Source organism: Sminthopsis crassicaudata, chromosome 1 (assembly GCF_048593235.1).
Source record: "Sminthopsis crassicaudata isolate SCR6 chromosome 1, ASM4859323v1, whole genome shotgun sequence".
Classification (NCBI taxonomy): Eukaryota; Metazoa; Chordata; class Mammalia; order Dasyuromorphia; family Dasyuridae; genus Sminthopsis; species Sminthopsis crassicaudata.
In genome coordinates this window covers 754626802-754652989 of record NC_133617.1, presented here as the reverse complement: position 1 = coordinate 754652989, position 26188 = coordinate 754626802, and the positions used below count along the sequence as shown (strand labels likewise).

Here is a 26188-nt window from a genome sequence, read left to right as displayed (position 1 = left end):
AGACTGAGCTTCTGAGACAACAGGGATGGGTCCGTGGCCACAAAGGCTTGGGTAAATAGACGGGAACACAGGGCCAGGGGGCGAGCGGCATTCATTAGACACCACCTGTGTACTAGGCGATGCCCAAATGACCCAAGCTGAGCTTTGAGACCACGGGGAGAGTCCAGGCCCGGGGGGCAGGTTGGGCTGAGACTCAGGTGGGAGATCCTGGGGAGAGGTTTGGGGGCAGCAGATGGGTCAGTCTGGCTGAAGTGGGACCAGCCTGGGGGGGGGGCAACCCAGGCCTGGGGGTGTTCCTGTGCTTTCGGGAGCTGGAGGCCCCTGGGGAAGGCTGTTTGGGACATGGTGTTCTGGCCAATGGCGGGGGGCGTCTGCTGCTGGGTCCAAGGGGACCCTTTCCCAGAGATGCTGCAGGAACTGCCTGCGGGGAAGGACCCTTGTAGGGCTCTAAAGGGCCACCGAGGTCCCTCATGGAGGTCCAGACTGTCCCAGACCCCACACGGGGCCCCCCGGGGAGGAGCAAGCCCGCAGCCCCCTTCCCTCCCTCGCCCAGGACGCGGGCGCCGCTTGGCCGCCAGTGCCCGTCAGGATTTCCAGTGGGGCTGGGCCTGCCAAGCCAGACGCCTTGTGGTCGCCGAGTAGGGTTCCAGCCCCCCCCCCCCCAGGACCCCGACTCGGCAAAGCCCGAGGAAGGAGCCGCCGCTGGTCGCGGAATGGAAAGTCTCGGCCGACTTCTCGAGGCCTTCCCGGCAGCCGGAGCGTCTGGAGCGGGGCCAGGGAGGCCGCAGGAGCGCGGCCTCAGCACTTTCCAGGCTTTGCTCGGCAGGCAGCATATGGAACGGATTAAGGGTGGTCTCCACGGAGGGAGCAGAGGGGGCTCTGGGCCGGGGTGATCCAGGGGAGGGGCCCGAGGCAGGAGCTCAGTGGGGGTCCGGGACCTCGGGGCCTTCCCGGCCTTCTGCAAAGTGGGGTCTCGGATCCCGGACCTCACAAAGTCAGGTTCATAAACCAGGGCGTGGAGGATGGGGAATCGGCACACTGAGGGGCCCCGGCGGAGGGTCGGAGGCCAGGGAAAAGCCCTACCTGGGACACCAAAGCCATGGGACCTCTGGCCAGGGCAGGAGGCTCCGCAGACTCCGCCCCCTCCAGGCAGGAGGGAGGGGGGAGAGAGGCTCACTGCTGAAAGGGATCCCCACAACCAATGTGGGGTTTTACTGTCAGGATGGCCTGAATCTTGGGTCTCAGAAGTCTCTGGGAGGGTGGGGGTGGCCAGCCAGGGCGCTGGGGGCAAAGGTCATATCTGAGAGGCGTAGATTCCACAAGCCCCGGATGGAAGCCCAACAGCTGGAAGGACCACACAAACCTGACGGAGGGAGCAGCCGGGAGGGCCCGGGATTGTGGGCCGTGCCCGCCACGTGCCGGGACTGGCGCAGAGTTAACCGAATTCCCTCCGGGCTCGGCCTGGAAGCCGTGCTCCCCGTGCCAGGAGGTCAGGGTCAGCCAGGGCGCTGACCTCAGACCAGGGGGAGGGGTCGTGGTCGCCCAGAGGGGTTTGACGCATCTCCCACCAGGAGAAAGCTCTCAGGCCCGGGTACACAGTAAGAGCTCACTACAAGCTGAGAAGCAGCAGGAGCACCAGGGGCCCTTCCCTTCTTTGGCAGTCTCCATCCGGCCGGCTCCAGAATGGGCAGACGTGGCGTGGGGGGGTCTCTGGGGTCGGCCCCCACTGCCCAATGGTGGCACCGCAGCCCATCAGGAGGCCGATTCTCCTGAACCTCCAAATGTTACCCCACTGAGAGAGGCCCTGGGGGGGCGGGAGGAGCCTGGGGGAGTGCTGTAGGGGCTCTTGGCTCCTGACTGTGCTGGCCTTGCAGGTGCCATCCAAGCCATGCCCTCTCCCCGGCACCTCCTCATCCCTTCTGCCCCCCCCCCCCCCCCATCGGCCCTGAACAAGCCCGATGGCCGCCGAGCAGGATGGGGAGCAGAGGGAGTGAGACTGCGGGAAAGGGGGCGGTGGCGAGGAATGAGGGGGAGAGAGGAGAGGCAGACAGAGGGATTTAAGGTTAGACACAGAGGTGCACCACGGCCCGCCTGGGAGAACCTGGAATAGTTTCTCTGTCAGGTCAAGCGAGAAGGGAAGAATGCAGGCAGTGCCAGGATCCCTAGGGACGCCACTACAAAACACAAAGTTCTGTTTAAACAACCGGAAGGATATCAACCGCTTGTGGGGAGCTGAGCTGATAGAATAAAAATGATAATAAAAATGCCAAAAAATCACTTTGTGGAGCGAGAAAAACGAATTCACCCAGAAGCCTGAAGATGGAGAATATCGAGGTAATTAGTGAAAAAAGCAAAGGAAGATGCCACAGGAGACAGAACCTACGTCACCAAAACCGCTTGGTGCTGGCCAAGGAGCAGAGCGGGGGCAGCGGTGGGTCACCGATGCAAGATGCGTCTAGTGCTTGATAAACCCCAATTCAGGTTGGGGCAAAGTGGGCTCGGCGATGAGAGGAGGGGGCCAGAATTCCGGGGAAGAGAGGGATGCGCTGGGCTGTTCCCCCGAGGGGTCGAGAGCGGGAAGGCGAGGGGGGCCAGAGCAGGGGTCACCATGGTCACACACTCAGGGCCACGGAGAGCACCAGTGGCTGTGGGGAAGTCATGTGAGAGGAGGAGGGGTCCCACCATATTGTACTGGGAACTAAAGGCCCCCTTGTTATAGAGCAGCACGGCCCAGGAGGAAAAGGGGCACAGAGCCCCGGGCTTGTGGCGCTCCCGGGAGGCCCGAGGCGAGGCTGCCTCATGGGGGAGTTTCCTGTCTGGGAGGGAGCAGGGAAAGCAAGGCCCCCTGGGGCTGTCACCCCCCCACCTCCCAGGAGGAAGGGACAGGATGGAACAGGGCCCGAGGCCGGATGCCCGGACCCCGACATCTTAAGAAAGCCTCTGCTTAGAGGGTGCCACGGGCCTTCGCGAACACCCGGAGTGCCAGCCTTGCAAGGAGGGTCTGGGGATGCCGGCGTGGCCCTCGGCGCCGCAGGGGGAGCCCCGGACCTGGGCCCCAGCGGGCCTGCCTCAGGTGCCCGTTCCCAGCCCCTGGAGCTGGATGAAGTTACTTTTTCCTTTCAGAACCACTTCACTTTCAGCTTCATTCCTCATTTTCCCGAGGGGCCGAGTTGTTTTTAATAAGCTACGAATAGCCGTTTCTCTTCCGCGGCCAGACACCTCCGGCCGCCCATCTGCTTCCCATTACCGCGCTGAAAATGCTGCTTTCATTATGCCGGAGAGTCAGAAATGTGACGGCCCCGAGTCAGGAACACCCGCCTGGCACGTCGCTGACGGGCTGCCCCAGCTCTGAAGGGGCTCACGCTGCTCCCGGGGGCCAAGCGGCCGCTGGTTAGCAACGGGGAGCCTTGGGGGACAGAAAGGGGAGGTGCCCCCTAAGGGCCACGGAGGGAGGGATGACCGAGTGCAAGAACATGGCGGCCAGCTCTGCGCTTGGCCTGTGCTCCTCTTCCTCCTTTCTTATCCCTCCTGTCCCTCCCTCTCCTCTGTCTCCCTTCCTTTTCTACTTCCTCTCCTGTTCCCTTCCCCTCCTCACTCCTGTGTATGTCTCCCTGCTGTCTTTCTGTCTGTCTCTCCCCTCTATCTCTGTCTCCTCTGTCTCTCTCTCTCTCTCTTCTCCCTCTCTCCGTCTCTGTCCCTCCCCCCTCTTTCTTCCTCCCTCCTTCCCCCCTGCCCCCCAGTCTCTGTGTGTCGAGTTCAGCCCAGTGCCCAGCACACACAGTGTCTGTTCATGTCTCTCCTCCCCAGCTGCCGTATGAGCCCCTTGAAGGCAGGGATCTGTCCCTTTCCCCCCAGCAGAGGCCCGTTACGGACCTAGAGAAGAAACGTCGGAACCGCTGGGGGGAAATGCCCACAGAAGAATTGGGGCTGCTGTGGGGAGGGGGCGCCGAGCCTGGGCTCAGACCCGGGGACCCTGCCGTCCGGCAGAGAAGAGGTCTCTGGAAGGTTTCGCGCCATCAAACTTTGCAGATTTCCGTTAGGATTCCCTCGGGAACACTCCCTCCTCGGGCCACGCGCGTGTGCCCTCACACACGTGCACACGCACTCACGTGCACACACACTTGCCCCCCGTGCACACCCCACAGCTCAGGCTGCCACAGGAGCTTCCCTGGCCAGGACCCCGCAGCTCCAGGGGAGGCAGGTTTCTCTTGGGGCTGGAGATGTGGCCCAGCCCCGGATGGAGAGAGCAGAGTGGGCAACGACGCCCTGAGGGCGGGCCCGGGTCCCTCTGAATCAGAGTGCTGGGGTGCACCTGGGTTGACAGATAAGGAAACTGAGGCAGACTGCTGGGGCAGCACCCGCTATTTGAAGGTGATACAGAGAACCTCCCAGTCCCATGGGCGGGAGTGAATGGAGGCAGTCTGGAGTGGGTGTCAGGCGTGAGAGGAAACCGGGCCGGAGTTCCTGCAGGGAAGGACCCTGTGTCCGGAGCCAGCCTCAGCAGCACCATGGTGCCCGGGGCAGAAAGGCCGAGCGCCACAAGGCTGGTCACTGGGCAAAGGGCCCGGGCGGGGCCACCCAGGAAAGGCCCAGCTGGCGTCGGTCCCTCGTGGCCCTGCCCTTCTCTGGCAGTTGTGGGGGGCGGCCGAGGGTAGGAACCACAACGCAGGTGGGTCCATAGGCAGGCACTTGGTCCTCGAAGCAGGAGGCGAAGGCACAAGAGCGCATGAGCCCGTCCCCGCTGGAGGACTGGACTAAATTAACTTGACAACATTCTCAATATGAAGAACGCCAGAAGGAAGAGTCTCTGCTGAACCCGGAATGAAGACTCACCATCCTTCTCGGAGAAGGGAAGAACACGAGCGCTCCCTTCCTGGGCAGCTGGGCACCTCGGGTGGCAATGCCCTCGCTGGCAGGGAGAGGAAGCTCACACACACACACACACACACACACACACACACACACACACACACACACACACACACAGATGCCATTTTGAGCTGAGAAGCCGGAGCTGGGTTTGGACCCCTGGTCATCACAGGCAGTGGTGGACCAGGAGAAGAGGGAATGTTGGAACCAGCCGTGGCGGTGAGGGGGAGGGGATGGGGAATACAGCTCATCTTTCTCCAGCAACTTTTCCAGAAAAAAATCAAAGAAAAGTCCCAGAACAAGCAGTGAGTCATATTTCCAGCCCAGGTGGACAGGAGGAGCCCCGTGGGCACTGGGGAATGGCACACGCAGAGTCTCCTGGCACGGGGACAGGGAGAAGGCCCCTGGTGCAGTGTGCCCTGAGGAGGAAGGGGCAGGGCTGTGGGCCTGGGGCCGTGGACCTCACAAGGGCAGGGCAGGAACCAGAGGTCGGCCACGTCTCTATGTCCCTGAAGCGGAGGGAACCATGTCTCCATAGTGGGGCAAGGCTCGGGGGTGGAGCCAGGTAGCCTGGGCCCAGTCCTGAGCTGGAGGGGTTAGCCCCAACCCAGTCTGATGCCCATAGTTCTGTCACTCTGGACATATGAGTCTGTTGGGTAACTGAAGGGGCTGGGACGGTCTGAACTCCCGTCTACTCTGAATGGCATCACTTTGGGCCAGCAAGGCAATGATTGCCCTTCCCCAGAATCAGGCTGCTTTGAAGGCCTGGAAGTGTGGGGGGCCCAGCCCAGGCCGCCCCCAGGACTCTTGAAGAACAAAGCTCTCGGTAGCTGGAGAATGTATCAGCAGAATCCCCAAGATTATAAACTTGGGGCCAAAGTCCTGACGCTCTCACCAGAAGTGAGGCCCCAGTTCAGGGGAAGAAGGAGTAAACAAAAAAGGGAGCCAAGATGGCGGAGAAGAGACAGGACTTTGCCTGGGCTCTTCCAGCTTCCCTGGGAATCAACCCCAGATCAGGCCCCTGGATGGATTTCGGAGGGACAGAACCCACAGGTATTTGGCGTGTAACCACCCTGCAGCAGGAAACACTTCAGGAAATACTGTCTGAATTGGGAAGGGAGCACATGGCGTGGTACAGATGCAGCACGGGGAGGGGCAGGGCAGGGAGACCCCTGAGCGTGGGGGATCTAGTGGGAGATTCTGAGCCAAAATATGGCAGCGTTGGTTCCTTGGTCCTGGTGCAGAAGCCAGTGGATCATCAGAGTGGCCGGCACAACTATAGAAGGCAAACAGGGAGCCCTTAAATCCCAGCATAACAGGAGGGACTCAGCCAAGCCCACCCAGCCCGGGGAGGTAGCCGGGATAAATGGCCTCAGGCAGCACCCTGTAGAGGAAGCTTGGGACAATCTCCCCTGTGCCCTAGGAGCAGACCATAACCTTTAAAAATGAGCAAAAAAGCAAATGGACCATGCTCGATCATGGAGCCTGACTGTACAGGTGAGGACAGACCTCAAACCCTGAGGAGATGAAGCCTCAAAGTGGGGTCTCCAACTCAAAAGATTCTTGGAAGACTCAAAAAGCATCTTAAAAGAGAATTAGAGGAAAAATAGGGACAGGAAATGAAAGTTTTGCAGGAGAGTTTAGAAAAGGAAACACAAAAATTATCTGAAGAAAACAACTCCTTAAAAAGACAATTGGTGAAATGGGGAAAAAAAAAATACCAAAGAAAACCACTTCTTAAAAAATAGATTTTTTTTTAAAATGGAAAAAGAAATTAACTCCTTGAAAAATAGAACTGGTGAAATGGAAAAAGAGAACAACTTAAAAAATAGAAGTGGAAAAATGAAAAAAAGAATCAAATGAAAAAAACAACTCTTTTAAAAGTTCAATTGGTCAAATGCAAAAGGAGGCAAAAAAGTTAACTGAAGAAAATAACTCACTAAAAATTATAATTGAACAAATGGAAGTGAATGACTCAATGAGACATGAAGACTCAGTCTTCTGATTCTCTAATGGAAGAAAATGTCAAATACCTCATTGGAAAAACAACTGATCTGGAAAACAGATTCAGGAAAGACAATTTAAGAATTATTGGACTACCCAAAAACCACGATGACAAAATGAGCCTGGACAACATCTCTCAAGAAATCATCAAAGAAAACTGCTCTAATATCCCAGACCCAGAGGAAAAAATAGCCATTGAAAAAATCCACCAATCACCTCCTGAAAGAGACTCCAAAATGAGAACTCCAAGGAATATTGAAGCTAAATTCCACAATTAACAGTTCAAAGAAACAGCTAGAAAGAAACAGTTCAAATATCGAGGAGCCTCCAAAAGGATTACCCAGCTTCCACTTTAAAAGATCGAAGGGCCTGGGATATGATATTCTGGAGGATATGCTGAGCCAATATAATAAAAGTGATAATAGTATCTAAATTAATTTATGTAGTGACATGGCAATCAAACTACTAAAAGATTACAGATCTAGAAAAATTAATAACAGTTCATCTGGAAGAACAAAAACTCAGTGTTAATAATATTGATGATAATAACAACTAGAATTTATGGAGCACTTTAAAGTTTGCAGAGTGCTTTGCAAATATGAACTCATTTGATCCTCACAAAAGCCCTGGAAGGAAGGGGCTGTTATTACTCCCATTTTACAGAGGAGGAAACTGAGAAAGGCAAAACCCAACTGACTTGTTGTTTAGATGCTAGTAAGCATCTAAAATCTTTTTGATTCCAGGTATAGCCTGGATAGGTATAACCACTATCATCAGGTTAAGAATCTCAAGGGAAATAGCAGGAAAAAAGTGGCCGTTGCTACTGGATCTCATACTCTTCACAAAGCTATAATCAGCCAGATGATTTTGTACATTTTAGCAAGGAATTTGATCATATGGACAGAACATTTATATAACAGACAGAGACAAATGGAAAGCCTGGTGTTTGGTGAACCCATCTGCCAGGGGAAGGGAAGGAAAAGGGAAGGGGCTCAGGGCACAATATGTCATAAGGAACCAATACTTCAAACCACACACCAAGAGAAGCTCCAAATGGATATATGACTTAGAGCATAAGCCATAAACACATTACAGGAGAATGGAAGAATTTACCATTTAGATCTAAGGGCAAAAGTATAAGACCCAAAAGGATGCAGAGCATTAATTGGACAACTTTGATTATATAAAATTAAAAATCTTATGCACAAAGAGAACCAATATGGTTAAAATTAGAGAAAATCTTTGAAGCAAATTTCTCTGACAAAAATCTCATTTTTTTCCTATGAATTTAAAAAAGTATTTGTTTAAAGTCATTTAAAATTTTTTGATTCCTCAATTTTCTTTCTCCCTTCAGCATTGATAAAGCATACAATTGATATTAATTATACATATAAATTATGCAAAATGTATTTCCATATTAGTCATATTGCCAAAAAAAGCAAGAAAAAAATAAAATGAAAAAAGTCTGTTTCAATTTGCTCTCAGAGGTTATCTGCTTTCTCTGCAGGTGGATACCATTTTCATCATCATCATTCTTTGAAATTGTCATGAATCATTTTAATGATTAAGGTAGTCAACTCTTTCACGGTTGATCATCATTACAATTTTGCTGTTGGTGTGTACATGATCCTGCTTCTGCTCTCTTCATGATAAATGTCTCGTTTCTAAGATAAACAGGGAACCAATCAAAGCTGATAAGATTAAGATGCCATTCCTCGATTAATAAATTCAAAGAAGAAACATATGAGCCATCAAGAGCCATATGGAAATATTTTCCAATTCCCTAAGAGTTAGAGAAATACAAATTAAGACAATTCTAAGGTTCCAGCTCATCCTCGTCATATAGGCAAAAATGACAAAAGACATAAATGACAAAGGTGGAAGGCATGAAAAAATGGACACCACTATGGACTGTCGGCAGAGCTGTTGAGTGATCCAGCCATTCTGAAAAACAAATTGGAATTATTGCCCCAAAATCTCTAATCTGCTTTGTCCCCTTGATCCAGTGACTTCACCACTAGGCTTATGTCCAAAAGAGAGCAAATAAAGTGAAAGAGGACCTCTGTGTGCAAGATATTTGTAGCAGCTCTTTTTGAAGATGCAAAGAAATGGAAATCAAGAAGATGCTCATCCACTGGGGAATAGCTGGACAAAGGCTAGTAAATAAACATGAAGGAATATCATTATGCTGTAAGAAAAGATTGCAGGGTTAAGAAGGAAGTCTGAGGAGACTTTTATGAAGTGAGACAGTGAGCAGAATCAGGAGAACAACTGTTAAACTAACAATAATGCTGTAAGACCAGCAACTCTCAGATGTCTGCAGTGACTGAGCGTGATTCCAGATGATGACTCATGCCCTATTCCCGCCCCTCCTGACACAGATGTGATGGCCTAGGTCCCAGAATGCAAAATACCTCTTTGGACATGGCCAAAGGCAGGAAGTATTTCACATTTACAAGAGTTTTGTTTGTCTTCTTTAAGGGTGGGGGGGTGAGGGTAGGAGGGGAGATGTAGTGGTGGTCAAGATGAAAGAGAAAATAAATGGATGTTAATTGGGGAAAAAAGTTAAAAAAAGAAATGAAAACATAGGTCAGGTTTAAGAAACAAGAGTCTCTTTAATACTTTCCTTGGAAAGTTAATCAGGGTGTGGGAAGCACCAAGTAACACCCCAGAAACATGCAACTGACTCTATCTTACTGACAAGAAATGTTCACTTGTTTCATCTGACTCTCTGTGACCCATTTGGGGATTTTCTGGCAGATATTGGAGTGGTTTGACATTCCCTTTTCCAAAGATCCAAGCTTTGGGGTAAGAAGTCACTAGGTGACAAAAGCTACTGGGAAAACTAGAAAGCAGTTTGGCAGGAACTAGGGATAGACCAACATCTCACATCATACAACAAGATAAGCCCCGAATGAACAAATGATTTAGACGGAAAGGGGGATATAAGTAAATTAGGGGAACACGGGAAAAACTACCTGTTAGATCTAAGGATAAAGGAAGAGTTTATGACAAAACAAAAACAGTGAGGATCATGGGAAATAAAATAGCCAATTCTGATTACATGAAATTGAAAAGTTTTTGCACAAACAAAACCAATGCAGCCAAAAATAGAAGCAAAGAAGGAAACTGGAAAACATTTTTATAGTAAATGTCTCTGCTAAAGACCTCATTTCCCAAATATATAGAGTTGAAGCAAGTTTATAAAAACAAAAGCCATTCCTTAATTGATAAATGGTCAAAGGATGAGAAGAGGCAGTTTTCAGAAGAATCAAAGCTATCAATAATCACATAAAAATGCTATAAATCATTATTAATTAGAGAAATGAAAACTAAGGGGTATCACCTCAAACTTATCAGAAATGACAAATGCTGTAGAGGAAGAAGGAAAAATATGTATACTAATGAACTTTCGGAGGAGTTGTGAACTGGTCCAATTATTCTAGAGAAGCAATCAAAGAAAAGGGAAAGGACTTATTTATATACAAGTAGTTGTAAATACAGTGACAAAGAACTGAAATTGAGGAGATGCTCATCAATTGGGGAATGGTTGAATAAATTGTGCTATTTGTTTGTGATGGAATACTAATGTGCTATAAAAATGATAAGCAGGACAATTTTTAGAAATACATATTAACTGACACAGATTGAAATGAGCAGAACCAGAATATTGTACACAGTAACAGCAATAAAGTAACAATAATTAATCACGAAAGTTTTAGCTACTTTGATCAATGCAATGATCTATGATAATTCTAAAGGATCCAGGATGAAAAATGCAATGCTGATGGACTCTGAGTACAGACTAAAGCAGAATGTTTTCACTTTATCTTTCTTGCTTAAAAAAAGGCTAATATTTAAATATGCTTTGCATGGTTTTTGCATGTATAACTTATATTGCTGGTCTTCTTAATGGGTGGGGGAAACTGGAGAGAGGGAGAGAATTGGGAATTCAAAAGTTTTAAGATATGAATGTTTTAAAAATTATTTAAAACCAAACAAAATAAATAGGCATATAGTGAACACCTACTAGGATCTCAGAACTAGAATAGAAGACAAATATCAAATAGTCCCTAGTCTTAAGTAGCATATATTTTATGAGGACAATGCATGTCTGTCTGTCTATATCTATAGATAAATATAAGGAAATGTATAAATTAAATTCAAGCTAATTTGATTTAGGAAGTAGGCAATGGGATCAGGAAAGACTTCCTGAGGGAAGTGTGAATTGGAGAGGAGGCCGGACTGTACCCCAGCCTGGGAAGGTGGTTGTGGGAAGGCCCAGGGATGGAAGAACTTCCATAGGAAAGAGTTTGGCTGGAGCCGAGTGTGCATGGGAGAGGTAGCCAGCTGGGCCAGTTAACATGGTCTTCTTCCCAAGTAAAGAAGCAGTGCATTCAAGGACAATGGTGACTTAGAAACTTATGGTGGAAGATGAGAAAACATCTCAAAAGAAGATGTTTGCTATTAGTGTGTCACTGTGTACGACTGAGGACCTGGCAAGGCGTTCAATTAAGTCAGATCATCCCCCAAAGAATCCGAGGGTGAAGACAGAAGGACGCCAAATGGCAGAGATCGGTCCAGATTCCTATAAAACAATGGAATCGCTACATTTGGATTTAATATCCCAGGCCCCAGCATATGTTAGGAGGAAACAGGGACGACTCTGAAAAAGAGGCAGAGAGATCTGCTGATTGGGGCCCAGGTATGTCAGGAGGGGATGGAGAAAGGGATAAGAACGACTCCCCCATAATTCCATCTCTAATCAGTCTTTGAGAAGACTAGACACCAAATGGGGCATCCTTGACACAGGCTTTTGCCAACATTTATAGCAGCCTCCAAGAGCACCAGACAGAGGCAACTTGAGCTAAGATTGAGACACCTGTATGTGCAAATGTGTATAAAGTTTATGAAAATACATACTATATATATATATATATATATATACATACACATACACACACATACATAAAATATATGCATATATGTATGTCTGTCTAGTTTGGGGGGAATTCTACCAAGCATTAAAAAAAAATTCTAATACAACACGAACTATTTTAAAAACTAGTAAAGGAGTCCTATTAAATTCCTTTTATGACACAAATATGGCTTCGGTACCTAACCTAGGGAGAGCAAAAACCGAGGAAAAAAAAAAAGCTACAGACCAATTTCCCTAATGAATGTTGATGTAAAAGTCAAGGAGATTTCAGCAACACACCACTGGATCTCGCACTCGGAGAAGGTGAGGTTTATACCAGGAACGCAGGGCTGGCTCAACATTAGTGAAATTATAAGCTGAATTGATGATAACAATAAGAAAAACTACAAAATCATATGATTATTTCAATAGATGCAAAGAAAGTTTCTGACAAAGCTTGCCGTCTATGAAAAATACTAGAAAGGAAGGGGGAAAATAGGGCAAGTAGGTCGGTTAGGGATAAAGGTTAGGAAGGCTCAAGTTCAGATCTGCCCCCAGACACTCACGAGCTGTGTGACTCTAGGCAAGTCACTTCACTCTGTTTATCTCCATTGCCCCATGGCAAACCACTCAAGCATCTTTGCCAAAAAAACCCCCCCGAAATGGCTTCACAGAGGATCAGAAAAAAAACTGAAATGACTAAACAACAACAACATAGGAAACAATGGATCCTTTCATCCATCTAGGACCAAGAATAGGCCTTATCTCTAATGAGGAGAAGCTAGAAACCTTCCCAATAAGATCATGGGCAAAGCAAACGGGTGTCCATTTTTGTTAGGATTACAAGCTGAGAACTCAGGTTGTCTGGACAGTGACAAGGTGAGAACTCAGGTTGTCTGGACAATTACAAGGTGAGAACTCAGGCTGACTTGACAATTCTCTGGCTCAGACCTTTAAAGGGAGTTTACACCTTAGGAATTCTAAGAGGAGCAAGTTCATTGGTGGAAGTATTTCCTCACGCCCCATTGAGTTCTCACCTGCCTATTCTCTGGGAGGATAAAAGAAGGGCAGCACTGGGTCTGAGAGAATCGACTCTGGGCTGAAAAGATAAGAGCTGGAGGAGATTCAGAGCTACCAAGAAACCTGTACACAGAAGAAAAGATTTTACAGATCTCCTCCCAGAGAAGGATTATAGTTGAGCAGACGACCGGACCCTCACAATTCAAGCACATTACATATTGGCGCCCAACGTGGGGCAAGGACTTTTGCTTATCCTGACAAGGACTTATTCTGAGCCCTTCAGAAGAGCTAGACTGGACCATCGCATATTTTCACCACCATTATTCAGAATTGTACTAGACATGCCAGTTATAGCAATAAGGCAAGAAAAGGAAATGGAAGGAATGAAAAAAGGCAACGGGGAAACAAAACCATCATTCTTTTGCGGATAATATGATGATATACTCAGAGAATCTACTAAAAATGACTTGAAATAATTAACCTTAGCAAAGTCATAGGAAACAAAAAACTTCTACATAAATAATGTGCATTTCTACATATTGCTAAATAATTCCAGCAACAAGAGAGGAAAGAGAAATTCAATTCAAAATTATTGTAAAGAATATAAAATATTTGGGAGTTGCCCTGCCGAGACAAACCCAGGAACTATATGAACACAATTATAAAAAATGTTTTGGAGAAACAAAGTCAAATCTAAACAACTAGAGAAAAGTCAATTGCTAATGGACAGTCTGAGTGAATATAATAAATATGACAATCATTTCTAAATTAACCTATTTGTTCAGTGCTATTACAATCAAATGACCAAAAATTATTTTATCAAGCTAGAAAAAAATAATAAAATTCACCTGGAAGAATTAGAAGTCAAGAATATCATGGAAATCAATGAGAAAAATAGAGAATTGTGAATTCAGAATTAAAAAGCAAAAACAAACAAAGAAACAAAAAAAACCAAAAAAACAAATGTTAACACCAGTCCTGAAGTCAGGAGGACCTGAGTTCAAATCTGGCCTCAGATACTTAACACTTCCTAGTTGTATGACCTGGGCAACTCCCTTAACCCCAATTGCCTCAGCAAAACATAAACAAAATGTTAAAGTATAATTAAAAAAACAAATTTGAACAAGGAAAAAAAGCCTTCTCAAATCTAAACAACTGTCTTGGGCCCCTTTAGTGAGCTTTTGCAATATCGTGGGGTTTTGAGACAATTTGATTTTCTCTGTACTAATAACATGACCCACACCTTCAGCAGCATTCAAAGCCCAGGGGTGATGCTGGGCAGACACTCCCCAAAGTCCAGTCTAATGGATGCAGCGCCTGAATGATGGTGAGATGTCCTGACCACCGTTAGGCTGTTTTTCCGACGGGATGGCAGGTCACAGTGACATCAGCCCCAGTCATGGGCAAAGCATGAGGCTGGAGACAAACATGACTAGGTCTGGAGTTGTTATTAAGCCTCCAGTCGGGGGTGGGGGCAGCCCCCTCCCCCGGGGCTTGGCTCAGGGAGCAGTTGCAGTGAATGCCTCTGAGGACTGTGGTCGCTTGCGGGTTTGGGCCCCTTCTCAGACAGTGTATCAGAGGAAAAGAATCCCTGTTCCTGAGGAAGTCCAAGCTGATGCTAAAACCCACATCTGTATGCACTCCTCCTGGAGCAGGCCGGCGGACAGAGCTTGCAGGAGACAGTGAGGGGAGAAGGAGCCGCCCAGAGAGGCTCTGGGAAGGCCGGCCCCTCCAGCCACCTGACCACAGCTCCGACGCAGAAGCTGCCCCACGCGGAGCGAGACAAATTGGGGAGAAGGGGGTGGGAAGGCTCTGACACCTCCCAGCCCCCAACAGCTCTTTTCAGCTGCCCACTTGACATCTCTCTGACATCTCATTTCCCAGCCACTTTCTTCTTGTCCCTGCCTCTGGTCCTGCCACCCCTCCCCCCACAGTTTTCCCTCTGCTCCAGGTGAGACCCTACTTTTCCAAAGCCCACAAGAAGCTTCTGTTTCCTCGGGGCCAGAGCTCAGGCCCTCCCCCACATAAGGAGCCCACTCCCCTCATTGACTCCCACTCCTCCAACCTCCTGGATTTCACATTTGCTGAAAACTCCGTAGATATCATTCTTTCAGATGACTAACTCTGAACCCCATCTCCTTGGATCCCGAGGCAGGCCTTCCTCAGCCCCCCATCTTCCTCATTCGATTGGGGGCTTCTCAAAGGGTGGGGATGTCTTTTATTTCTCTCTGTATCTCAGCATTGGGCACAGGGCCTGGCACACAGTTGGTATTTAATAAATAGTGATTGATTTCTTGCTAGTTCTAGGTACTGCTGATTCTCCAAAGAGGGCACCAAAAATTCTGATGGTCCCTCTGAGGGGACCCCCCAAACTCTCTTACTCTTGTCCATAAAACGAGCAGTCCCTAGAGGACAGAGCGGGGGTTTGGAGTCGGGAACCCTGGGTTCCGAATAGGCCTGACCTCTCTTGGCGAGATGGGCTGGCCCTGCAACTTTCCTCACTTCACTTTCCGGGTCTCTCCCGGCACCCACCTCGGCTTGGGCACTCGGCCGGTGTCCTCCGGCGCTTCTGAGACAAGGAAGCCATTCTTTCTCAATGAAAGGACCTCCTATAAACTCACTTTACTTACATAAGCTTAAGCATAAACATTGGTTTTGGGATCTGAGGGTCTGGTGAGAACAGAATCGGTTAGGACGGGACGAATGCTGACTTTGGAGCCAGGGCTCGGATTCTGGCTGGGCTCCTTCTGCCTGAGGGACAAGTCCTGTGAGCCTCCTCTTCCTCGTGGGGGGGACGCACCATCTTGGAGGCTCGCCCAGGCACGTATGGGAGCCCAGCTGGACGCAGACCAGAGTGGGCTCCCAGAGAAGCCCTTCCCAATAAAATAAAGATAAAAAAACTAATTTAATTGAATTCCAGAAACACACTGCAGAAAATGAGAAGAAAAACCATGAAGGCTACGCGCTTCGACACTGAGGACACACACGACTGCGTGGGGCTGGAGCACACTGGGGGGCAACTAAAAACAAGTCAAAACAAAGAACAGCTTCAGGAAAGTTCCAAGAAACAAGACAACCCCCCAAATCCCCAGCATGTCTGCGCATTAATGAAACCGAGCAGCAGTGAGGGACAGAAATTCCATCTAAAGTAACTACAGATGTGTCGGATACTTGGGAATCCATCAGAACACACACAAGAAACTCTCGAAGGGAATTGTAAAAATGAGTACGGGCCTAAAGAACTGGGGAACTACTGCTTGGTATAGGGGGGGCCAAGACAACATAATAAAAACGGCATTACTGAAATCCATCGAAACTCTCAGAGAAGCACTTAGGGATCTAAACCCAAAATTCACTGGGAGGAACAAAAAGTCAAGGATGTCAGGAGCCGGCAGGAGGGGGCCAGGAGCACCAGTCTTGAATACAATGACCAAGCTGCGATCCCTGGAGGCTGGTCCCTGGGACAGACCAGATGCATAATATGGAGAAGCAAGGGTTGGATAAACTAACTAACGCTGTGATGCTGCTCCCCCATCTGCCTCTGGGCACAGGCCCTCTCCCCGGACACTCTTCCCTTTGGATGTTCTGGCATCGCCTTCCCATGGACCTTTCGACAAACCGTTTTAATGCCTCATGGTCCCGTGGGGATGTTCCAGCATGGTGACTCGGGGACTTCCGGAGGCCACGTGCGTCTCTCTGACAATAGCTTCTCCCAGAGCTACAAACCCAAACCCGGCCTCTCACTGGATCCGCAGCATGTGGGTCTCTGAAGTGATCGTCCCAGAGATCTCCAGAATGGAGCTCCCTTGGCCTTTCCTCCCGAACTTCCCCTCCTTTTCCAGGCTTCCTGGGAGATGTCAGGTTCCTAAGCCTGACATTTGTTCCAACTCAGGGAGCAGGTGTCAAACCTGGCCACTTCTGCCTTCTCCAGGTTTTCTGCACCAGGACCTTTCTCTCCCCTCACGCTGCCTCCATCTTGGTTCAGGCCCTTCTCACCTCCCATCCAACAAGAAGGCAAAGTCTCCCAGGAACAGACCCCTTCGCCTTCCAACCAGCTGCCCACAGAGGTGCCAGAGGTGCTTTCTCCAGGAAGGGTCTGACCCCATTCCTGATCTGAGAAGACTCCATTCAATGAGTTTCCGGCCCTCAGAGATAAAGAATCTGCCCTACAGCCCCAGTCTTTGTTCTCTGTGGTCCTGGATCTGCCTCAATCTCCCCCCCCATGCACCCTCATTAGTGTCTGCCATCCCCCCTCTATGCTGCATTACTCCTTGCATGTTGTAGTTTCCAAGAGAATGTGAACGCCTTAAGAGTGGGGACGACTTTGTCTTTGCCTCGTGACCCCGGGGCTCGGAGGCACACGATCAGAGCTGGGGTACAGCTGACTGTCGTAGCCTGGTGTCCTTATGTCTGACATGTGAGGACACCGAGCTGTGGAGAGGCTACACGACCTGTGAACCAGCATCCCATCCGAGGGAGTGCCCGATGGCCCTGGGGCTGCCTCCAGCCAGGGGACTTGAAATGCCCGAGCCCCTCTGGTAGCCGGGCTGGCAAGCCCAACCACCGCTCCTCAGGAAGCACAAAACACATAAAGCATAAAACATCAAAAGATTGTGAAAACCAAGATGGTGGGCACGAGGCAAAGGATCCCTGCATAAGCTCAGACAGCACAACGTTCTACATTTTCAACTCTAAATGTTGCAGTGATCCCCGCCCCCCAAGTCCTACTGGATGGAGGCAATAAGGAAAATGATTTCAGAAGAAAAATATTACACTTGGAGAATTTATGGTTTCTATAGTTTAATAAGACTCTGAGGAAATCATGTAAATCACTAATTGCTTTGAAATTTCTGGGTTAGCAAAAGAATACAAATTAATTCATTCAAGCCATGGGTTTCTTGTTCCTCCCTGTTTTTTCCCTCTTTCCAGCTGTGCCTGTTCAGCCCAAGGACCACATGCTTCCCATTTTTCCTCTGGGTTGTTTTCCTTTTCTTTTTTCAAAAATTTTCCTTGGTAACTTTATTTTCCTTCGTAAGTTTCTTGGCTGATTTTCCGCACAAAGCACAGAACGGCTTTTATCCCCAAGGGAAGGAGCTATTTCAGACCTTACTAAGAAGTTATTGAACATGTTTCAACATTTCCTACTGTTATTCTCTTTGTTTTTAGGAGAGCCGTCTCATTTTCTTTCACTTTCAACTGGAGACCAAATGACACCCACCAGAGTCTGCTTAGATTAGTTTTCCAGGTAAACAAGCTTTCGATTGTGAATTTTGGTAAAGTATAGAGAATGTGCTTTTTTTATAATTTGGTTGTTTTCTTCGATCCAGATGTGCGTTTCACGTTCGCAAGATTAAGTTTGGTAAAAAGCTTTTTAGATTTTCAAAGTACAGATGATCAACTGATTTGCTTTTTTCAGCACAAACAGTCCTCAGGACTTCAAATATTCCGTATCTGGAGATGAAATCCTTTTTGTCTGTCTTAGCTGCATGAATTTCTCAATGGCTGAATGTCACCGACCACAGAAACCCTTCTGAAGCGTCATTCTTTTGGTGGGGTTCTTACTCTTTTAAAAAATGATTAAGGATTGATTGAAAAGTATTTTAAAAATCAGGTTTGTGGAGCAAAGTAAATGGGAATTAGGGCAAGATGAGAAATTAACGTTTTTAATGGATTGACAGATGCTTACTCGCTACCCACTCACCAATGATGACAGAGAGTTTGTGGGGCTGGAAATGAAGACGCCTGGTTCTAGAGAGGAACTAACCCTGGACCCTCGGCTACCTGCCCCAGCTGCAGGAAACCTCGCAAGAGAATCCCAATGTGGAAGTAAAGCTCGGGAACAAAGAAAATCAATACTGAACATCTGGCAAACACTTACTGTGCGCCTGGCACGTGCCACCCGCCGGGAGTGCAAAGAAAGGCAAAAGGCAGACTCTGTTCTCGCAGAGTCCATGGTCTCATGTGGGACTCGGCCATGGACAAAGAAGGGAAAGACAAGATGGAGCAACTGGAGAGGGAAGGCTCTGTGATGAAGGAAGATGGCGGGAAGAGTTTAGTGGGAAGCCAGGAAGTGGGCATAAGGAGGGAGAGAATTCCAGGCAGGAAAGCATCGGGTGGGGACACGGCTTCAAGGAACAGCCACAAGCCACAATCACAGACTACATGGACAGGAACAAGGTAAGAGAAGTCCGGGTGGCAGGATGGGACCAGCTCCGGAAAGGTCTGAATGTCCAACAGAAGACTGCGTGTCACCTGAGCGGACGGCGAGAGCCACTGCCTTGGATCACATAGGAGGATGACACGGTTGGACGGCTGCGTGCAGGGAGGACCCCAGGAGGGACTCAGGCCTTGCCCCTGGGAGGTGGCAGTGGAGCCAAGGGGATATACTGGAGAGACATGGTAAAAGAAGCAGCAAGGGAATGAGTATGGCGGCGGAGAGGGAGTCGAGCGTGACCCTTGGTGAGCTGTGTGCCTGGGGAGATGGTGGTCCTTTGCCGGTAACAGGGAAGTCGGGGAGAGCTGTGTGCTGGAGGGAAGGGGAAAGGACGCTTCTGGTTTTTCATATGTTGCATCTAGGATGTCTACTCTGAGGCATCCAAGAGGCACCTGGACGTGCGAACCTGGAGGTTCAGACAGATTTTAGAATCGTCTGCACGGAGGTGGCGGCTGAATTCTTGGGTGCTGATGAGGTTGCCAAGGAAGCAGAGAGAGGAGGACCCAGGAGAGAGCCAGCAAAGGACCAGGAGGGAGGGCTGTCATGAGAACCAAGAGAAGAGAGTGGGCGAGAGCATCCACGGCCCAGGGAGCCCAAGAAAGAAGGAGAAAAGTGACTGGGATCAGGGGCAGCTTCGGAGGGGGCCGCACCGAGAGAAGGTGACTGAGAGCAGGGGCAGCTTCTGAACGAAGGGGTCGGAAGCCAGACCTGAAAAACGATAAGGCAGAGAAGAAAGGAGATGAGGGATCAATTGCAAATGGCTTTTTCAGGACTTTAAGTACGAAGGGGAGGAAAGCTATGATGCCAGTTGAGGGGGGACAAAATGAGTGGGGATTGGGCACCTTTGTAGCCAGAGGCCAGGGAGGCTGCTAAGTGAGGGGATGAGGATGATGGAGGAGCAGTCTGCTGGAGAAGACGGCATAGGAGGGGATGAGGAAGAGGCTGCCTGGGCCAGAGGGGTCCGGGGGCCTGTGAGATGAGGAGGGGGAAGAGGGAGCTCTTGGGGCGCTGTCTGGGAGGCCAGAAGGGTTTTCCCAGGATGCTTGGGGGGGACAGGCAAAGGTCTGGAAAGCCTCAAAGCAGCGAGGGCCCAGTGGACCTCTGACGGTCTCCAGCTCCGTTCAGCAGCACGTTAACCGGACGAAGGCTGGCCAAGGACACAGGAGACGAGGAGGGGATGTTTCACTGAGCTCGGTGTAGAAAGTTTCCTTTGCGTGCCCCACGCAAAAGGCTTTAATCAGTGTCCTTATTGGCCGCAACCTGGAGGTAGACACTCTGAAGTTTCCCCTGGATCGAGTCACAATCAAGACCTGCAGTGAGAAACTAGAGTCGCTTCTTCTATCCCAATTCCGAACCCAAAGTGAGAGCCAGAGGAGAGAGGGGAGCCCTGCTGACAGAGGACAGAGCTGGAGGCCGGGGGCCAGAAGGAATGAATAAATAGAACGGTTATTAAGCTCTTACTGTGTGCAAGCCCTGGGCTCAGCAAGGGGAGCACACACATTAGTGAGCCAGGTCCCTTCTACTGGGGGCACAACAGCCCTTGCGGAGGGGATCAGCGGCATGGTGGGGGGAAGGGCCCAGGGTCCTGAGGGGGAGGCAGCAGCAGAGCAGAGGCCATTCCCCACTGATGGGAGTCCCTGGGCCGTGCCCAGAACGGCCGTGCCCAGGGATTCCTTTTTCCAGCTACCTTTGGTAGGAGCGGGCCCGGCTTCCCAGGATGATGACCAAGAGCGTGGATGGTTAGCCTGGTTCTTTCCGAGGTCTCGGCCACAAGGTTCTGGGCTGTCTCTAATGGGCTGGTTTGGAAGCAGGACAAGTGGGCCGGCTGCTAGCACCCCAGAACTCCTGTGTCTACCTGCCTGTCAACTATCGCTCGTGGTGACGAGGAAGGCCGAACATTTCCCAGAATTTCTCCCTCAGTGACGGCTGCGGGGCCGGGCTGTGGTCTGGTGGTCTGGAGGACATCTCTATTCCCAAGGCTCTGGGGCTCAGGGTCCCAGGTTATCTCCCTTAGGGTCCAGGGGGAGCTGGTGACCGACGCAGAGCCTCAGTGCGTTAGTGAGGCTGGCGGCTTGCCCAAGATGGCGAGAGCAGGGATTTCCCTGGTACCTGGCCGGAAGTGCCAGGGGCTGGGCAAGGAGCAGAACTACTTCGTGCAGGCTGTGCTGGTGCTGCTGAGCCCTGACGGGCCAGGATCCGGAACCCCACACAGGGATGCGGGGCCCGGGACCAGTCCAGCCTGGAGCTCTATGTGGGGAGGCACCTCCCCCGAAGGCACAAATCTCCCGCTTGGGCCCAAGGCTGGAGAGACGAGGACGTCAAAGAAAATTCTGGCCACCATTGCGACCTTATTCCAGGGCGACACAAGAAGAGGCCCAAAGCACGGGCTCTCCATGTATTCTGAGAAAAGGAAGCCAAAAAAAAGGGGAGAAAAAGCTCTGCAAGAAAGAGCCGGAAGGACAGCAAGGTGGCCCACGGCACCTGGCACGCGTTTCCCAGGAAACAGAATCCGCCCAGACCAGACAGAAATCAGTGTGTTGGAGGAACAAAGAAGTATCAGAACAAAATCAAACAGCTGAGCAAATAACTGCGTGCCCAAACAGTCGAAGAGGAAGGAGCCATGTTGCTCTTCAGTCATTTCAATCATGTCCGACTGCGTGACCCTGTTTGGGGTTTTCTCAGTGAAGATCCTAGAGTTTGCCGTTTCGCGCTTCAGCTCCTTTTACATATGGGGAAACCAAGGCACGTGCCCAGCTGCCTTAAGTCTTCCTGACACCACGGCACCACCCGGCTGCCCCAGAGTCCACGTATTTTGTGCAAATTGGACACGACAGCTCACCATACTGGTTTTTCTTTACGTGGGTTTATCTGGTCAAAAAGGTGCCGGTCCCAAGGTCTAACTGTTATTTAAATGCCATTTGGGGTTCGAGTCAGGGCGTTTGCGGAAGCTGCTCGTGGAGAAGGATTACTCAGTGCTCGGCTTGGGAGGGGTGCCAGGGGCCACAGCTGCGGGAGGAGAGCTCGCTTCTGGCTTGGACGAAGGACACGTGTGGGCTCCAGGCTTTCTTCTGTGGACCTCGGCAGGCCCCATCTCTGGCCCGCCCCGACACTGGTGGGGCTCACGCTCCCCAGAGCTGGGCCGTCCGCCCTCAGAGAGCTCAGCTGGGCGGGTATGGCCGGGCGTTTGAGAATCTGCCTCCCCGTTTGCCTCCCCAGGATGGGCTCGCTGACCGCCCGCCATGGTCTCTGCGTCCCTGGCGTTTGTGGAGTCAACCCCTGCACAGAGCTGGGTACTTAGCCCTTCCCCGTTAAGGTACGGTGACCCCGGAACGAGTCCTGGACAAAGCACCAGGAGGGGAGGTGAGACAAGAGAGACCTGACTGGCCTCCGCCTCGGACACTTGTTAGCTCCATGACCCTGCTCGGGGGTTTCCTCAGTTTCCCCAAACACAGAAGGGGGCTACGGGCACCTTGCCCCAGGACAGGTGTGAGGGCCAGCCGGGCACCACATGCAGATCGCAGAGCCCCTTCGAAAGGGCTGCCGGCCGTGAGGACCGTGACGCCAGGGACGGGGACGATGGCAAACAGAGGGACTCCGAGAACCCTCCCCACCCTCAGCCTGGCGCCGTGCCCTTTGGCCTTCCTCTTCAGAGGTCGTTTTGGACTTAAAACTCGATCTGGTTTTGGATACCAACCTTCTGCTGGTGAGTCACAGGGAGGCTCCTCAGGCTCCAAGGAATTCAGCCCACATTGCAGAGGTGGGGGGGAGATGGAGGTGGGCACAGAGGACAACGCGGGCAGAGGCTCGCTGGGCCACTCATGCAGCTCGCAGAAGGGAAGGGGCAACAAGTGCAGCCTGGCACGTGGCGGGGGTGCAGCTCAGGAGGAGCGGAGAGTGAGAGAAGGGCTGAGATCTTCCTTCCTGGAGAGCACGGGCCAGGCTGCCTGGCATGGGCTGGCATGGGTGGGTGGCCCTCCCTTGCCACCAGATGTCGGTGTTGGTTAGATCCTCTGACTCCCTGGGCAGTCCCACTGCTCAGAAGGGCAGGGACAAGGACCATGGCCCCTCTGGCCACTGTGAGCACTCGGGCTCCCAGGCTGATGGGAGGACTCGGAGACAGAGAGCAGCCTTCCTCCCCTCTCGGGACACAGCAGCCTCTGGGGAGTCGGTGATGTTCTCTAATATCTTCCGTATGTCAGAGCTTGGGAGATTTCCAAGTGGAGCCCGGTGGCCCGGGCTGACCCCCTCGATTTGGAGAGAAAGAACTTGGCCAAGTGGGAGAAAAGATCCAGGTGGGGCCTTCGAGTCCCCCCCCAGGACTGCTGGAGCCCTGGTTCTGTCTGTGCCCCCCCCGAAGCCTTCTCGACAGCAGCCTCCTCCTCCCCTAACGTGCCTGGGCCAGGAGGCCGGGGAGACGGGGGCGCTGGCCCGGCTCAGAGCAGATTCGCTCCCTGCTGCTGCATCCAAGGCCTCCCCCATCCGGGCCCGCTCCTGGTGCAGCCCAGAGTCGAGCTCCCCGGGGCCTCTGGGCCCATCTCATCCGAGCCGGTGCGGCTGCTCGTGCCCGTCACTCCGGATGATCCGGGAGCTTCTTCTCCGGTCTGCTGCTGGGAATTGTCTCCATCCTACTGGGGGCTGACCTGGAGGGCTCCCATCCTCGCAGGCGCCCGCCTAGGAACGGACTTCCCGGCAGGGGTCCTCTGGCTTCCCAAGCCCCAAGATCTGTTCTGATCCCTCCCGGCCTCTCGAGACCTGGGGCTCCTGCAGGGGCCTACTCAGTCCCGAGGGACAATGGTGACCGTGAGGAGGCATGGGGACAAGTGGGAGCACTCCCCCGTGCCCCGGAAGCACACAACTCCCCAGTGGGGAACAAAGACGTCCCCCCACTTTACACGGCTACTGATACAGTCAGAAAGTGGTGCCGTGACGAGCCAGGAGTCACAAATGGGCTGCATTCTGGGGAGCTTTCTGGTGCCCGGCCTTCCCTCATTGGGGGAGGGGGGAGGGTCTCTGGCCAGAACCATCTCAGCCCTGGTCTCAAGGTTCTGGGCCCTGGGCGGCTTCCCTGGGGACCCTGACAGGCAGCTCTGGGACTGGCAGGTGCTCCCCTGGCTGCCTGGGGCTCCTGCCCCTTTAGAACTGAAATTTGCCAACTTCTAAAACGGGGGGGACTGTGGACAGAGGAAAACAAGCAGGAGGGGGGGGCCGGGACCCCCGGGATGGCGAGCGGGGAGGATGGCGGCAGCCGGGCCTGAGGCGGATGGCTGACGAGGCTCCCACAAGCTCAGCCGGGGGGCTGGGCCCCCAAAGTAAAGAGTCTCCCCTTAGCGAGGGAAGCCCCAATTCGGAGAAGCCAAGTGGGGTATCCAGGGTCACATGGTTAGGAAGCGTCATAGGAGGGTTCTGGTCCGATGCTCCACCCCCCCCCCCCCACTCCTCCATCCTAGGATGGTCCGAGCCCGGGGCCATCCCACATCGGGACACACGAGAGGCGGTTCTGACGCGGTCCTGGAAACACACGTGCCGCTGTCGGTGCAAGGGCCTGACGCCGCTGCCCCGGGCCTGCCACTGCGCCGAGTAGGGCCTCCAGCAGCACCTCATGTGCACACTTTGGCCTCCGTTAGCGCCTCATGTGCACAACGCGTGGCCTCCGTTAGTGCCTCTTGCACTCATGGCCTCCAGCAGCATCTCGTGCACATGCACGGCCTCCGTTAGTGCCTCCTGCAAAGGTCTTGCTCTCTGACACGTGCAGGGAGCTCCCAACCTGTCACTGGCTGACCCAAAGCTTGTCTATCCTCCGAACTGGGAAGTGTCCCCTTGCCGGTGTAGACTCCTCATCTCCCTCTGTGCCGGGTGCTGGCCGGTGGTGTTCCCATCCCGAGGCTTTGGGGAAGAAATCTGCCTGGAGTGAGGGGCCAGATCATTAGCTCAGAAGTGCCCCCTCCCCCCAGGGGCAGGGGCCGGCCGCGCCTCAGCTCCCGTGGTTTTTCCCTCCAGAAGCAGCGAGAGCAGAGATGAGGCTGGCCGGCGGGATCTGCTGTTTTCTGCTCCTCAGTCTGCACGCTGACTCGGCTCACACCGTGGCCGCCGGGAGCGGCCGAAGGGGAGCAGAGAGGGTGGGCCGCGGAGTGGGCAGGAAGAGCCCGCCCCTGGGCCGCGGAGCCCAGCGGCCCAGGGAGTCCCCGACGCCAGCACCGCCTCTAGGCGCGCTCCACGTGGTCGTCCCGCTGGCGAGCTATCAGGGAGAGGAGTCGAGCTACAGCGTCCTGCCAGGTGAGAGCGCCCAAGGCGGCTTTGGAAGCCAGCTTTGCTACGTCGTCCGTCCTTCTTCCCAAAAGCGTGGAGTCAGGCTGGATGTTAAATCCCCGGCAGGGCATCCACAAGGGGAGCTCCCCTCCGCCCTTCCCTGCTGTGCTCCAGCCCCTTTCCTCTTCCCAGGCTTCACGTCTGTCTCCCCCCCAGTGATTTCCCTTCCTGGTTATTCTCGGGTCCCGTCATCAACAACCCCAGAAATACAAAGATTTCAAATGCTATTTTTGGCAGGGGCGGAGGGTGGGAAGAGGCAGAAAGATGGCGGCCGGAGGCAGAAGCAGGAAATGGTTGGAGGAAGCTCCCATCTGTAGCATCCCCCAATTTCTTTTCAAAGCCTTTTGGCTTCATTCCCGACACAGGACAGGGGCTGCTCCGCTGGGCCTCGGTGACCCTTTAGGCCTCGGCGGGTCTAAATCCTGTTAGGGAGTTCCTTTGGTTTCAGCCCTGAATGAGACAATCCCCTCCAAGCTTTCATCGGAACCGGGAGAAGGGGGAGTGACTTCCTTTCCAGTGGATTTTGCTTTCCTGGAGGGCTCAGGAGAGGCTGTTCCTGGTCTGGGGCTGGGGGCCACGCACCCTTGGGCAGAATAGAGTCCCAAAGCCCCCGTCCGCTGCTGGTTCTCGCCCTCTCAGTCCCCCAGACTCTGCAGGGGCCTCCTAACTGGCCTCCCCGCCTCAGGTTTCTTCAAACTGCTGAAGTCCACACATGAGCATGACCCACCTGTCCACCGACTCCATCCAACAGCCTTGGGGCCGGCCACAGCCTGCAGGGCTTTATACCACCGGCCCCTCCCCCGTTCCCCCTTGTTCTCCGTCACTGCCTTGGTTTACCTGGAAGGCCTTGCCCTGGC

General features: G+C 52.0%; 2 protein-coding genes across 4 annotated transcripts in view; one reads left to right on the top strand and one right to left on the bottom strand.

Moving 5' to 3' along the window:
* Nucleotides 1-26188, bottom strand: part of CENPP (centromere protein P) — a 110016-nt gene that overhangs the window by 1452 nt on the left and 82376 nt on the right. The gene's annotated exons all lie outside the window — the stretch shown is intronic.
* ECM2 (extracellular matrix protein 2) overlaps nt 2091-26188 on the top strand; it is a 37815-nt gene continuing 13717 nt past the window's right edge. Inside the window, exons 1-3 of one of the 3 annotated variants that reach the window (XM_074284574.1) lie at nt 2091-2334; nt 17978-18056; nt 25023-25298. In XM_074284574.1, coding sequence (XP_074140675.1) covers nt 25040-25298 — 259 coding nt within the window. In that variant the 5' untranslated portion in view covers nt 2091-2334; nt 17978-18056; nt 25023-25039. Of the gene's footprint in view, nt 2335-17693; nt 18057-25022; nt 25299-26188 lie in introns of those variants that run through there. The other 2 variants (XM_074284575.1, XM_074284576.1) reach the window with 2 other exon arrangements.